This window comes from Danio rerio, chromosome 5 (genome assembly GCF_052040795.2).
Source record: "Danio rerio strain M-AB ecotype USA chromosome 5, GRCz13ab, whole genome shotgun sequence".
Taxonomy (NCBI): domain Eukaryota; kingdom Metazoa; phylum Chordata; class Actinopteri; order Cypriniformes; family Danionidae; genus Danio; species Danio rerio.
Window position 1 is genome coordinate 9780935 of NC_141025.1, and position 14851 is coordinate 9795785.

General features: G+C 43.7%; 2 protein-coding genes across 2 annotated transcripts in view; one reads left to right on the forward strand and one right to left on the reverse strand.

The window, feature by feature from the left end:
* The window catches only part of LOC147843842 (uncharacterized), a 321661-nt gene extending 311104 nt beyond the window's left edge, over window positions 1-10557 (forward strand). Inside the window, exon 2 of the mRNA XM_087253238.1 lies at window positions 8791-10557. Within this exon, the coding sequence (XP_087109364.1) occupies window positions 9203-10444 (1242 nt within the window). The 5' untranslated portion in view covers window positions 8791-9202 and the 3' untranslated portion in view covers window positions 10445-10557. The remainder of the gene's footprint in view (window positions 1-8790) is intronic.
* On the reverse strand, window positions 448-4424 carry atp5meb (ATP synthase membrane subunit eb). Its single transcript, NM_001098481.1, is given in 4 exon segments — window positions 448-804; window positions 898-996; window positions 4047-4101; window positions 4320-4424. Coding segments are annotated over 4 exon segments (216 nt in total). The 5' UTR covers window positions 4356-4424; the 3' UTR covers window positions 448-778.
* Window positions 10558-14851: the final 4294 nt, after the last annotated feature.

Genomic DNA, 14851 nt, shown 5'->3' on the forward strand with positions numbered 1-14851 from the left:
AGTTGCTCAAACCAAACAGTCATATTAATCGTTATTTAGACCATTTCAATGTGGTCATGTCATTGGCCCATGAACATTTCCTGCTTTTCAAACTATTTCATAACTGTAACAAGAGGCAATTCAATAATATCTTGATGTTAAAACAGCTATCATAACATTATCAACTAGAGGCTGTTTTTGGATTCTCAGACGCTACAGGAATTTAAAATATGTAAACCCGGAAATACGCTGGGACCATTGTTTACCATTGTATCTCTCAAATTGCTCTATATGTAATGTGTATTTATATAGCACATTTATTGTGTATGGCCATGCACCCAATTCCTGCTATCTATGAATTTTTTTTTACAAGAGAAAAAGTTTAAAATCAACTACGACTGTTTTAATTCAGAGTTTGATAACCTGTACATTATCAAATAGTTTATAGATCAAAATATACACGACATAACGGATTACCATTTTATTAATAAATATTGGTGTGGATGATTACCAAAGTGAAAGTCTTATTCAGTGTGTATTAATCATGTACAACATCTGTCTCTTCTGTAATTGAAGGTATTCGGGAAAAGAACAAACCAGATCAGAGTAACTGTATACAAGGTCAAGCTCATATATTTGCATGTATTCAGAGACTATTTCACAAAAAGGAACATTAATCTGACATTATATATCTGTGGGAGGTGTGAAAAGGGCACAGTCAAACCAAAACGGTTGATTACAAGCACCGTCCATTATCCAGACAGGAATCGATTATGATGGAAACTTCATTTTGGGCAGCTCATTTCAGGATTGTGTCCTCATTAGCTGATGAATAAGCAAAAATAGGAGTCATTGGGACCGAATGAGCAGAGTATTCAGAGTTTAACTGATGAGGAGTCACTTTATACATCTTAATACCTTCTGCTAGCTGTTTAGCGATGCGCTCCTGCTCCTCTCGCACCTTCTTCTCCTCCTCTTCTATTCTCCTCTCCTCCTCTGCAATTGGTTTCAGGTTATCTGGGGATAAAGGAAGAGGAATTTAACTAAAATGCAAGATCTTTACAGAGTGTGTAAACATTTTGAAACATTAAGCATCCGATACAGTAACATTTATGCCCTGAAATCAAATGTACTTATCTAATATTTATATGAATGTTGTTGTTTTTGTTATAAACCATGCATCCATGCACCTATTTATTTTGTAAAAATGAATTGGCCTATAAACTTTAATCAAATACCATAACCTTCTCTTCCCCTTTAAAAGGACAATTTTAACATCCGTTTTATGCCGACTTTAATTGGTTAGACTTTTGTCCATAGATTATTACTAGGCCTATGCGGAATCTGCGCACGCAGAATTCCTGCTGATTTTTTAGCCCATTATTAATTCTGTTTATTTACTTGATTAAATGTGTAAATCTGAATTTATTCAGTTTTTATTCAGTAATTTATTCATTTTAATTTAATATATTAAGGTTTTAGTTATGATACTCCACTGGATACTCCCAAAGTAATTCCGCAGAAATTTGCAGATTTTAACCAAAATTCTCCGCAGAAATAGCAAAAAATGTCTGCAGATTCCGTCTGGCCCTACTTATCACTAAGAATGTGTATATGGTGAACTTGGTTAACTCTGACAACAAATTAATAAAAACTGGATGTATTGTTGATAATCAGATGCAAGATGATGTATTGTTGATAATCATCAGATGTAAGATGATGATTTGGTATTCATATTATTTTTTGCATTGCAATTTGCTTAAATAACAAAAGGAAAAACTCCATGATGGTGTTTTCACAACCTTCTGTGAGAGTGATAACAGCTTAACTGAATTTAAAATGTAATAACAGATTTAAGATGCTCATGGCAGCTTATTGTGCTTGTTTGAAGGAGAAACTCAATTTTGACAAAACTTTTTATTTATCTAGGAAATGCCACTTGATTTAATTTATAAACGTTTGGACTAGAAACAAGACAACCAACAAATTAGAAAATCTTTTTTGTCTGAGAATTCTGCTCTTTATCTTATTCAGCTGTAAAACGATTGAACTGTAGTTTTTAGTTAAAATAAAAAATTGTAATGTTGTCATACCCTGAGGTTGTTGGGTTGTTGTGCAGTATGTCAGTCATATATGAGTAAAACATGGTAAAACTGAGGTAAAGTTGGTTTTATAATCACACATTCAGACTTTCTCCTTAATAATATCTCTTCAGAAAGGTATTATTTGCAAATTCTAAACAGTGAAATCATATTAGCAGCCCATGAATATCAAAGTACAGCACTGTTCACAGTCAAATAAATAGTTCTAATGTTATTTTCAAGTATTATTTACATGTGATTTCAGAACCTATATTTAAATTAGCATAGTAGCGCTATGTTAAATGAAGGAATACGCGAATATAAAACCAAATTTACCTCAATAAAAAAGTATAGTGCAAGTGACTTACAAGTCGGCCACAAAGAGTCTGCATGCGCAGAATTTCACAGATTTTTAGTAGGGATGGCTGACGTGAAACTGACGTTTCGACACAGTGTCGAGATCCCGAAGCGCAAGTGTTTCGAAACACTGCACCGAAGCATGATCCGAAACACCCATGTCACGTGACTACAGTGTTTCGAAACACTTGGTCACATGACAAAAGCGATTCAAAGCATCAATCATTTCAGAGGCGTTTCAAGACACGGAGAATCTGCATTTGACTGGCATGATCTTTAATATAATTCTACCTAGTATGGCCAAGTGGACCATGCGTGTACACTATGGTGATGTATTTCAAATTTATTTTGGGTTCGAATCTCGACTAGTACAAATGATTTTATGTATTTTAATCATGTTACTGTTTTATGGTGTAGCCTAGATAGGATACAGCTGCGGATATGCCATCAATTTAGCATCATTTTTGTAATACTGTAAAACAATAATTCATATTTTTACAGTACTGTGATGGGTTTAGGTTTTGGATAGACGTTAAAAAAATACAATGGGAAATTTAATTAATAATATAAATAATTGTTGTTAACTTCTGGCCACAACTGTATCTGATCTAGTAACAACCCTGTTTTATGAACAAAACAATACAAATTTATCTACAAGGTGTTTATTCAGATGTCAGAGCAATGTTGAAACAAAACGATACAATAACAAAGCATTACCAACTGGTAATAAAGCATTTCAAAACAATTGTGTTAGCCTGGATTCGAACCCATTATTCCCACATGAGAGTCACATACTCTAACCACTCGACTAAACCATTTCATTAATCAAGGCTACAAAGTGGAGTTTGATACCTCAATTTGCTCAACAGTTCTTTGCTGAAGCTGCTTCAGTGCAATACAAATAAAATGACCACTAGGTGTCACCGTAGAGTGGTGTTTCGAAACGTTTCGAAGCTTCGACACATTTGCTTCGATAGTTTCAGTGTTTCACGAAGCCTCGCTTTGCCCACCACTCATTTTTAGCCCATCATTGATTCTGTTTATTTACTTGTGTAATTGTGTGTAAATTCATATTTATTCAGTTTTTAATGACAGTAATATTACTAATAAAATATTAATTTTATTTATTTATAATACAGTTTGTAAAGTAATTTTTCTGTCCTTTAGTAGATATATTATACGAGAGACTTGCTTTGTTTACCAAATAAAGTGGATCTAATTATATTTTTGCATTGTAAACATTAAATAGAAGTTAAAAAGGTATTACTTTTTATTTTATATATTAAAGTTTTAGTAATGATATCCCCAAATAATTCCACATAAATCCACAAATTTTTAACAAAAAAAAAAAACGTCTGGTCCTTAGCTGTAATAAGATATTTGGTGGTGTTTACATTTGTTTGAGGGTTGATGGTTCAAATGAAGCTGTATTAATGTTATCAAACTCTGGGTTATTAATGTGCAGTATCAGTCACTTATGAGGAAAACATGGTACAGCTTAAAATAATTGTTATTATTTATCAAATGAATGCGTGTTGATGATTTATTAACGTATGAAAAGTCTTTCAATCTACAGAGTGTCATCTGAGCGCCTGTCAAACTGTTTCTGACAAACTTTCTGCTCCTTACCATATCTGCGCTTTCCATAGATAATGCCAACGAGCAACGCAGACCACCTGGCAGTCTGAAAATGAAAATAAATCATCATTAATATCAATAATCATGCGTGTATGAACAGAAAAAGGAAAGAAACACCATGACATTCAGCACGAAGGCCGTTCCAACAGACAGCAACGCTTCACTGTCCTCTGAGGGGAAACACGACAGCGGGAGCCACATACACGCTTTCCTTCGATCAAACAAGTAATAAACCACTTAAATAATGTGTTTGAGAAGACAAACCTTAATCAGTGGCGACACTTGCACTGGAGGAACCATTTCGCTGGACTTGAGGAACGCTTTCAGTCTGCAGAGGTCAGAAACGCGCAAGAGCACAAAGAAGAAGAAGTGGGACTTATATGAGCGCGCTGACACCACACCGCCACCTAGAGGACTGGCGCGAAAACGCGTTGTCGTCGACGGGTCAGAAAAACAGGTTGGTCATACGTTTTTTTTTTACCATAGATATAGTAGCCTAATGTTTAGATGTTCATAGATATGGTCTATGTTTTATTACTCGTTAAATGTTTACATTACTATATGTATATTCTTATGTTCTTTATGGATTCAAATGAGATGACTCAATTATATGGAACGTTGCTGCTGGAAATATGTCTGGGAAATATCTATTATTTTTCTGTGTGCCTTTCCAAAGGTTGTGACTGTATTTAACTAACGTCCCCAATTTTAGTAGGTCTAAAAGTTACTTATAAATGGTATCTTGTTTCCATTTGTATTCATTTATGTTTCCTCTTATTGTTTATGTATGTCATTATTTGGTAATTGATTAATTAATTTCATTAAATCTGGAGGAGTTTTGTCATTGTCACCTGTTTATTGCGCTGTTCGTTGATTGACTTGCTTTCGCCTCACAGCAAGAAGGTCGCTGGTTCGAGTCCCGTATGGGCCAGTTGGCATGTAAATGTGGAGTTTGCATGTTCTCCTCATGTTGGCGTGGGTGTCCTCCTATAGTATCTGGATGCAGCCTTTATCATGCAAGCTGAGATTGCATCACTCAATACATGAATACAAGAATAATAACATCACTGCAATGAAATACAATAAAATATAAAAAATACAATAACAAAAAAGAAGAAAGAAGAGAGAGAAAAAAATGACAAAGCCTCAGTCATTAAGGAAAAAGATTATCTTAAGCTTTAAGAAACGTGTTATTCCAACACAATCTCACAGCAATTCGTAACTTTTTCATTTAGTGGCTAATTCGTATGAATTCGTACGATCTAATTCGTTCAATTTAGTACGATTTGCTTATCTCCCAATGACGGTTGGGGTTAGGGGTGGGGTTAGGCGCCACGCCTCCTTTTTAAAATCGTATCATTTCATACGACTGAAATCGTACGAATTAGCCACTAAACTGGCAAAACTTTAAATACTTACGTTTTCTCGTGAGATCAGGCTGGTTATTCTTACTATTAATAAGCTTAAGAGATTCAACATTGTACGAAATTTCAAAAAAGGAAAGTATTAAATAAAGGTATTGTTTTTAGGAACTTATTTTTGTGTCTAAAAAATGTACAGTGTAACAAAATTTTTTACAATAAGATCACACAATGGACTCAAATGGAGTGAGTGACGTCATTGTGAGGGGTGGGGTTAGGTGAGCCCATTAAAAAGCATTGGATGCAGCTCAGATTGCACTGCATCCAGACCCCTTTCCCGGTTTCCCCTCATTTTCATTGTATGTTCAGTTCTGCGCTTTACTTAAGCAGTTACTATTTATGTACTATATGTGCTATTTTAAGTAGCTTTACAGGAAAATAGCATGTCATTTTATCAGTATCTAAGATCACAATTATAAGCTCTTTAGGAAAAATAAGTGTTGAACATTTGACCCACTGATCACAAAGACTTATCTGGTGTCAGAAAACAAAAAAAAAGAAAAAGAAAAAAAATAGATAAGTTAATAAAATAAGAAAGTACTGTGTCTCCGAAGGCTAAATTCAGTGCTAAATCAGTTCAATGGCCACGTCATGGGAACTTTGTAAATTAGATTAATGCTATTTGTAAATTAGTTTAACCTGAGCCATGACTAGTTTAAAGGGCCAAGGTAAGATGAGGATAATGCGGGTCAGAGTGTTACGTAGCTAAATGTGCTCCTGTAATCAGGCGAAAGAACAGGACAAATGCAAAAACACCATGTCCAAACATTAAAGTATACTGTCAATATTAGATATATTGTGATAATGATGCACAATATTGATATCGTGGGCACTTAATAATACAGTAAATGAGATAAATGGGATCTGTTGTAGAAATACATGTCATTAAACAGAACATATACAATGCGCAGCATAATAGAGTACATCCCATTTTGAAAATGAATATTTTTATCCATTTCTCATTGAACATGGGCAATATATGTTGGTGCATTTGAACAGAACAGATTTATTAAACAAATATATTTATTAAAATAATATTTTAGTCACAGAACATCTTTAGAAATGGAAAGATTATACATTTAAATTCATGCAAGATATTGAAAAAAAATATTACAAAATTTCAACTAAATTAAATACATTTTTTGTTTCTCTTGATTTTTGCTATTTATGAAAATTGTATTTAATATTTTTCTCTAACATAAATTTGGGCTACTAATTTGTTAACCATTATCCTAAGTCAGTGGTTCTCAAACTTTTTCCATCAAGTACCACCTCAGAAAAAAAATTGTCTTTCCAAGTACCACCATAATGACCAGTATTAGAATATAGTAGTGTGGTAAGTTGCGTAATTAAGCAGCTCCAGCTCTGGATAGTTAAAAAAGAGACAGATTAATTCCTATTATTAAGAATATTTATTTTTTGTCAGCCAATTTAAACATTATAAATTGTTTGAACATTAACACTGTACTGTGCTTACAGGTAAAAAAACAAACAAACAAAATAAAATGTCAATGTTTTAATTAAAATGTGCTTTTAAAAGTTAATTAAAAATGGTAGACTGCTGTTCTTAAAAAAAAAAAAAAAAAACTCCTGTGCTTTAATGTAAAGTATTAACATATAGTGGCCGATTCCTCAAAACCTAGAAATGTTGCTTGGACCACATAAATATAAGCTATATGTCATCATGAATATATATAAATCATCTGTGATAAATATATAATATATATAAAAATATTTGATTCCTCTGCGTACCACAGTTTGAAAACCACTGTCATAAGTTATTTTTGTTGGGTTAGCTAAAGATTTGGCTTCAGCACTGACAAAACAAATGTACATACAATCATTCATTTTCTTTTCACCTTAGTCCTTTTATTAATAAGGGGTCACCACAGCGGAATGAACCGCCAACTTATCCAGCACGTTTTACGCAGCGGATGCCCTTCCAGCCACAACCTGGGTAAACGAATGTATATGCACAAATTTAATATTGTTAAGCTTCCTATAGGAAATCTGAGTTTAAATGAGAGATTTGTGGGGGTTGGACTCATATATACTGAGCACTGTACTTATCAGAGGTCTAGCTTCATGAGGTCTGAACTTGAAAACACTCTAAAAAAAGCTAGGTTGTTGTAAACCAACGTTGGGTCAAATATGGACATGGTAAACTGTTGGGTTATATAGCCTAGTTTAAATCTAAGTGTAAATATTAACTCAGCCTTGGGTTTGTCCATATTTGACCCAACATTGGGCTAAAAGAACCAAGCAGTTTTTTAAAGTGAAGGTTTGTAAAAATAAATATGGAATTGTTTTGGTGAGTTTTTTTTTTTCTTCTCCCCCCTTTGTCTTGTCCACCTGTTTGTTGTTATTGTCTGTCATTTTTCAGAACTGAATAAATATATTTACAAAAAAGTTAAATAAATTAATAAACGATTATTTATTATTTAAACTTAAAAGGCCCTTTAAAGAATATTTAATGGTGTTGGTAAGCGCCAACATGATGAAGACTTAATAGGCAAATTATTTAAAAACATTAATATTTTCACATTTTAATCTGGCCTATGACATTGTAAATCCTGTGACTATTTATGGGCCTTAAGTTTATTAACTCTGTAAAGTGAGACTCATCGTTAATATCAGTTTATTTAATTAAAGTCACTGTAATGACAACTAGAGAACAAATTATTAATCTTGATGGTAATCAACACCTAATAACTCATAAATATTAGAAGTCATAATCATTTTATTAAATAGTTAATAACTAATGATATTTTGTTATATTTTTAAATAAACTTGTTAACTATAATGTAGTTATTTCTCACAGTTGATTGTAATGCATTAATTAAACCTACTTTTTTAAGTGTTACCTATTGTACTTTATCAAATATTTAATTAGATTAAAGCATTTGTTTACTTTTCATTAATTAATGAGACTTTATTCTACAGATTGGAATAGAAGATTGGAAAAACGTTGCCTGGTCTGATGAGTCTCCATTTCTGCTGTGACATATGGATGGTGGGGCCAGAGTCTGGAATCAACAACATGAAAGCACGGATCCATCCTGCCTTGTATCAACGGTTCAGGTTAGTGGTGGTGGTGTAATGGTGTGGAGGATATTTTCTTGGCACACGTTGGGCACATTAGTACCAATTAAGTATTGTGTTAACACCACAGCCTACATGAGTACTAAGCTAACCATGTCCATCCCTTTATGACCACAGTGTACTCATCTTCTGATGGCTACTTCCAGCAGGATAATGTGCTATGTCATAAAGCACGAATCATCTCAGACTACTTTCTTGAACATGACAATGAGTTCCCCTTCGGTTGGGGAACTTCAGTGCCATGAATGGGAGGATTCGGATCAGAAGCCGCTTATCTGGAGAGTATTGAACGGGCCAATGAATGAAATTAATTGGCAGCGTAAGCTTGCGCAGGTGTGCGACATCTGCAATTATCTCAGCATATAAGCACACCTGAAGCCAGCAGACGCCATCCTTTTCGCTTCAGATCCTTTCTGAGTGAGTCGATGAGGGTTCCTCTTGCTGATCAGCACTTCAGAGCGAACGAGTGTGTCTCCCGGTCCAGAGTGGGTCTTCGCGGTGGCAGACGGTCGAGCTGGGTTACTCCCTTGCCTGCGGTTCTTTGGGTCCGGTCCTCCAGAGCGGTGCGTATAGTTGCAACTTTCCTAAAAGAGCAACACAGTCGTGCAGCACGTCCTTTTCAGGATGGCGCTCCGACTGTGCGTTTCTGGATGCGGGGGTTTCCTGTCTCCGGATGATGGACACGATCACTGCATTGCATGTTTGGGGGTCCAGCATGTTAATGCGGTGCTCGCGGGCGGTTCATGTCGTCATTGCGATGCCATGACCGTTGCACAGCTAAGATCGCGGCTAACTTTCGCAAGAGAGCGAGCCACCCCAGTTGCCTCCTGTTCTAAAAAAGCAGCGGGCGCTCGGGCAGATCTGAGGGTTTCAGCGGGAGCTAATCCGCCGCCCACGGGCTCGCGGACCTCTCGCTCCTCACGGCGCTCCATCCAAGCTTCGGGTGGTGAGAGTGATCCGTCTAACCAGATGGTAGCTCTCACACTCGCTGACACCGGAGATCAGATGTCCTCCGCGGCATCGGAGGGTGGGCTTTCACTGTCCGACGAAGATCCGGACCCGCTCGCCCCCTCCGGGCAGGTGAGCGCTGTCAAATCGGATCCTGAAGCGGACATGTTAGCCGTGCTTTCCCGGGCTGCTTCGGCCGTGGGGTTGGAGATGGTTTATCCCCCAGCTCCGCGGCCGGACCGACTAGATGGGTGCTACGTAGAGGACCAGAAGGCGAAGCCTTCGAAGCCTCTCGTCCCCTTCTTCCCGGAAGTGCACAGTAGGCTCACGCAGTCCTGGAGGGCACCTTTCTCTGCCCGTGCTGCGAGTGCCTCCGCCCTCACCGCCCTTGACGGCGGAGCTGCCAGGGGGTATGAGGCGATCCCGTCAGTGGAGCGCGCTATCGCGGTCAATCTTTGTCCGCGCGGCGCCTCTACGTGGCGGGGTTTGCCCCGCCTCCCGTCCAAAGCCTGTAGGTTGTCTGCCTCCCTCGGAGCCAGAGCTTATAAGGCTGCGGGCCAGGCTGCTTCTGCTTTGCACGCGATGGCCACCTACCAGCGCTACCAAGCGCAGGCGCTGGCCGAGCTGCACGAGGGCGGGTCCAACCCAAGCTTATTACATGAGCTGCGCACCGCGACCGACTATGCTCTTCGGACTACTAAGTCCGCCGCTTGTGCGCTGGGGAGGACGATGTCCACACTTGTGGTTCAGGAACGCCACCTCTGGCTAAACCTGGCCGATATGCGCGACGTTGACAAAGTTCGCTTTCTTGACTCGCCCATATCCCAGGCTGGCCTGTTCGGCGACACCGTCGGTGAATTCACCCAGGAATTCAAGGCGGTGAAAGAGCAGTCGGATGCGATGGGCAATGTCATCTAGCGGCGTGGCCGTAAGCCCGCTCCGCCCGCCGAGCCATCCACCTCCGCTATTCCTCGCCGAGGGCGCCTGCCAACGAGTGCTGCCCCGCCCCCGCCTGCACCTCCGGCCAAGCGGGCGCGGCGTTCACCTCGAAAGCAGGCAGCCCCTCCTGCCCAGGGCGCCGTTAAGTCCGGTAAACGGACCGCGAAGCGTCCCTGAGACAGGCCATCCGGAGAAGAGGAAACTTGCTCTTTCCCCGCTGGAGGGCGGGGCCCCGATAACAACGGTACTTTTCAGTGCCACCAAAACATCAGTAAAAGAGCACTTTTTCCCTTCCCCGGATGTGACTGCACGAGTTCTGCCAGTCCGGGACGCGCTGCCTTCCGGCTCGCAGACTCTACGTGCTTCGCCAGTGGCTCACGAGCGCTGGGGGGACGGTCTCCCTTCCCTCAGCCCTCCAGCCCCCTCTCCGGAGTCAGGGTGCGGAGCCAGAGTGAATCGCTCTCCTCCAGCTTTTCCGCGGGACCCTCGTGCTTCCCGGATCAGCACACCCACTCCGCGCTGCCCCACCGCTTGTACGTCAGCGATTGTAGCGATGACTCCATTAGTGGGGACTCTGCCTGCCTGGTTAGCGCGGGCCAGCCCCTCGCGGTGGCTCATACGCACAATCAGACTCGGTTACGCGATTCAGTTCGCGAAACGGCCCCCCAAGTTTACGGGCGTGTATTTCTCCAGGGTCAACCCCCTGTCCGCCCCTGTCTTGCGAGAGGAGATTGCTGCCCTCCTGGCGAAGGGTGCAATCGAGCCGGTTCCTCCAGCCGAGATGGAGAGTGGGTTTTACAGCCCATACTTCATCGTACCCAAAAAGAGCGGTGGGTCATGGCCAATCCTAGATCTGCGCGTTTTGAACCGCTGTCTGCACAAGCTGCCGTTCAGAATGCTCACGCAGAGGCGCATTCTCCAATGCGTTCGTCCTCGGGATTGGTTTGCAGCCATAGACCTGAAGGACGCGTATTTCCATGTCTCCATTCTTCCACGCCACCGCCAATTTCTGCGGTTTGCGTTCGAGGGTCGAGCGTGGCAGTACAAGGTCCTCCCCTTCGGGCTCTCTCTGTCTCCGCGGGTCTTCACCAAACTCGCGGAGGGTGCCCTAGCGCCCCTTCGGCTCGCGGGCATTCGCATACTCAGTTATCTCGACGACTGGCTGATTTTAGCCCACTCGCGGGAGCAATTGATTATGCACAGGGACGAGGTGCTTCGGCATCTCCGCCTACTGGGGCTTCAGGTCAACCGAGAAAAGAGCAAACTCGCCCCCGTGCAGAGGATTTCTTTTCTCGGGATGGAGCTGGACTCGATCACCATGGTAGCGCACCTCTCCGAGGAACGCGCTCGCCTGTTGCTGAACTGTCTGAGGGAGCTCGACAGCAAACTAGTGGTCCCACTGAAGTTCTTTCAGAGGCTCCTGGGGCATATGGCATCCGCAGCCGCCGTCACGCCGCTCGGGTTGCTCCATATGAGACCACTTCAGCACTGGCTTCACGATCGGGTCCCCAGACGCGCATGGCACGCGGGCACACACCGGGTCTCGGTTACTGCGCTGTGTCGCCGCGCCCTCAGCCCTTGGAACGACCCCTCGTTCCTACAGGCCGGTGTGCCTCTAGGACAGGCGTCCAGCCATGTTGTTGTTTCAACAGACGCTTCCAACACGGGTTGGGGGGCCGTGTGTCGCGGGCATGCGGCTGCGGGCCTCTGGAAGGGTGCCCAGCTGCATTGGCATATCAATCGCCTAGAGCTGTTGGCAGTGTTCCTCGCTCTCCACCGCTTTTTACCGGTGCTGGAGCGGCAACACGTGCTGGTCAGGACGGACAGTACGGCGGCGGCGGCGTATATCAACCGCATGGGGGGTATGCGCTCTCGCCGCATGTCTCAGCTCGCCCGCCGTCTGCTCCTCTGGAGTCACCCGCGGCTGAAATCGCTGCGCGCCATTCACGTCCCAGGCACGCTCAATCGTGCAGCCGATGCGCTCTCACGACAGCTGTTACGCCCTGGAGAATGGAGACTCCACCCCGAGTCTGTTCAGCTGATATGGGCGCGATTCGGGGAGGCCCAGATCGATCTGTTTGCTTCCCCCGAGAACGCTCACTGCCAGTTGTTTTTTTCCTTGACCGAGGGCTCTCTCGGCACGGATGCACTGGCCCACAGCTGGCCTCGGGGCATGCGCAAGTATGCGTTTCCCCCAGTGAGCCTGCTCGCGCAGTTTCTGTGCAAGGTCAGGGAGGACGAGGAACAGGTTCTGCTAGTTGCGCCCCTTTGGCCCAACCGGACCTGGATATCAGAGCTCTCACTCCTTGCGACGGCCCTCCCCTGGCGGATCCCTTTGAGAGAGGACCTACTCTCTCAGGGACAGGGCACCATCTGGCACCCTCGCCCCGATCTTTGGAACCTCCACGTGTGGTCCCTAGACGCGAGGAAGACTTAGGTAACCTACCGACTGCGGTGGTTAATACCATCACTCAGGCTAGAGCCCCCTCCACGAGGCGCGCCTACGCCCTGAAGTGGAGTCTATTCACTGAATGGTGCGTCTCTCGCAGAGAAGACCCCCGAAATTGCCAGATTAGTGTTGTGCTCTCTTTCCTTCAAGAGAAGTTGGACAGCAGGCTGTCGCCCTCCACTCTCAAGGTTTACGTGGCCGCCATCTCCGCTTATCATAGCGCGGTAGCTGGCGGCACCGTGGGAAAGCATAACCTGGTCATCCAGTTCCTTAGGGGTGCTAGGCGAATTAATCCATCTCGCCCCCCTCTCATGCCCTCTTGGGATCTCGCCCTCGTTCTCACGAGTCTGCGATCCGATCCCTTTGAGCCACTCGAATCAGTATCTCTAAGATTTCTGTCCCTGAAGACAGCTCTGCTGGTTGCGTTGGCCTCCATCAAGAGGGTCGGGGACCTGGAGGCATTTTCGGTCAGTGACTCGTGCCTGGAATTCGGGCCGGATTACTCTCACGTTATCCTGAGACCCCGCCCCGGTTATGTGCCCAAGGTTCCTACCACCCCCTTTAGAGATCAGGTAGTGAACCTGCAAGCGCTGCCCCCGGAGGAGGCAGACCCAGCCCTTTCTTTACTTTGTCCAGTTCGCGCTCTGCGCATTTATGTGGACCGTACTCAGAATTTTAGATCATCTGAGCAGCTCTTTGTCTGTTATGGCGGTCGGCAGCAGGGAAGTGCCGTATCGAAACAAAGATTATCCCACTGGATTGTGGATGCCATTTCACTCGCTTATTCGAGTCGAGGTCAGCCGTGTCCCCCGGGAGTACGTGCACACTCCACTCGGAGCGTTGCATCCTCTTGGGCGCGTGCATGCGGCGCCTCTCTAACAGACATCTGTAGAGCTGCGGGCTGGGCGACACCCAACACATTTGCAAGGTTTTACAATCTGCGAGTGGAGCCGGTTTCCTCAAGGGTATTAGGTAACCCTTTGGTGATTGAGGAGACAACTCGGTAGGGTGTTGAAACACGCTTGCTGCGCCATTCTCCCTAACACGGAGGTACGTGCGCCTTTTTTATCTGTCAGTAAAGTTCCCCGTCAGGTGAGCCCTGCAGATTCCTCCGTGGCCCCCAGCACTGACTCAGCGGAGGAGTCACTTGCTGGCCCACTACGTTGTAGGTCTGCCCGCTGGTCAGCCCGCGTTTTGGGTATAGGTGCCTGCTATGCGTGATCCCCACTAGGCGATCCCATATGCTTATTCCGCCACGGTTAAGTCCCCCCCCTGGGCGGACCCGTGTCTTCCCTCTCCGCTAACCACTCTTTGCTATGCGTACTCCCCCTTTTTAGGGCTAGTCCATAGGTAAATTCTGCCATCTATCCCCCCCTTGGGTAACGGATGGCCTCCGCAGCGTCCTCCCTATCGGGATTGCACGCTTCCCAACGTACTGTCGTATTTCCTAGAATTATCTAGATGCTCACGACTTCCCAAAAAATTATCTAATCCGTAAAACTTCTGTTGAAGTAGGATAAATTAGGGCCAGGGACACGTTGGAGGACCGCGCCCCCCATGATGTGGGTGCGTCACGCTTGCTTGACTATCTCCTCATCGGGGGTGTTGGTAAGGTGCAGTCATTATGGCGCTTTCCATATTCTCCCATTCATGGCACTGAAGTTCCCCAACCGAAGGGGAACGTTCGAGGTTACAGAAGTAACCCTTCGTTCCCCGAGGAGGGGAACGGAAGTGCCATATTCCGTCGCCATAATGACTGTCCCTTAGCTGTTTGAAAGTCTCTTCAGCTTAAAAGGATGGCGTCTGCTGGCTTCAGGTGTGCTTATATGCTGAGATAATTGCAGATGTCGCACACCTGCGCAAGCTTACGCTGCCAATTAATTTCATTCATTGGCCCGTTCAATACTCTCCAGATAAGCGGCTTCTGATCCGAATCC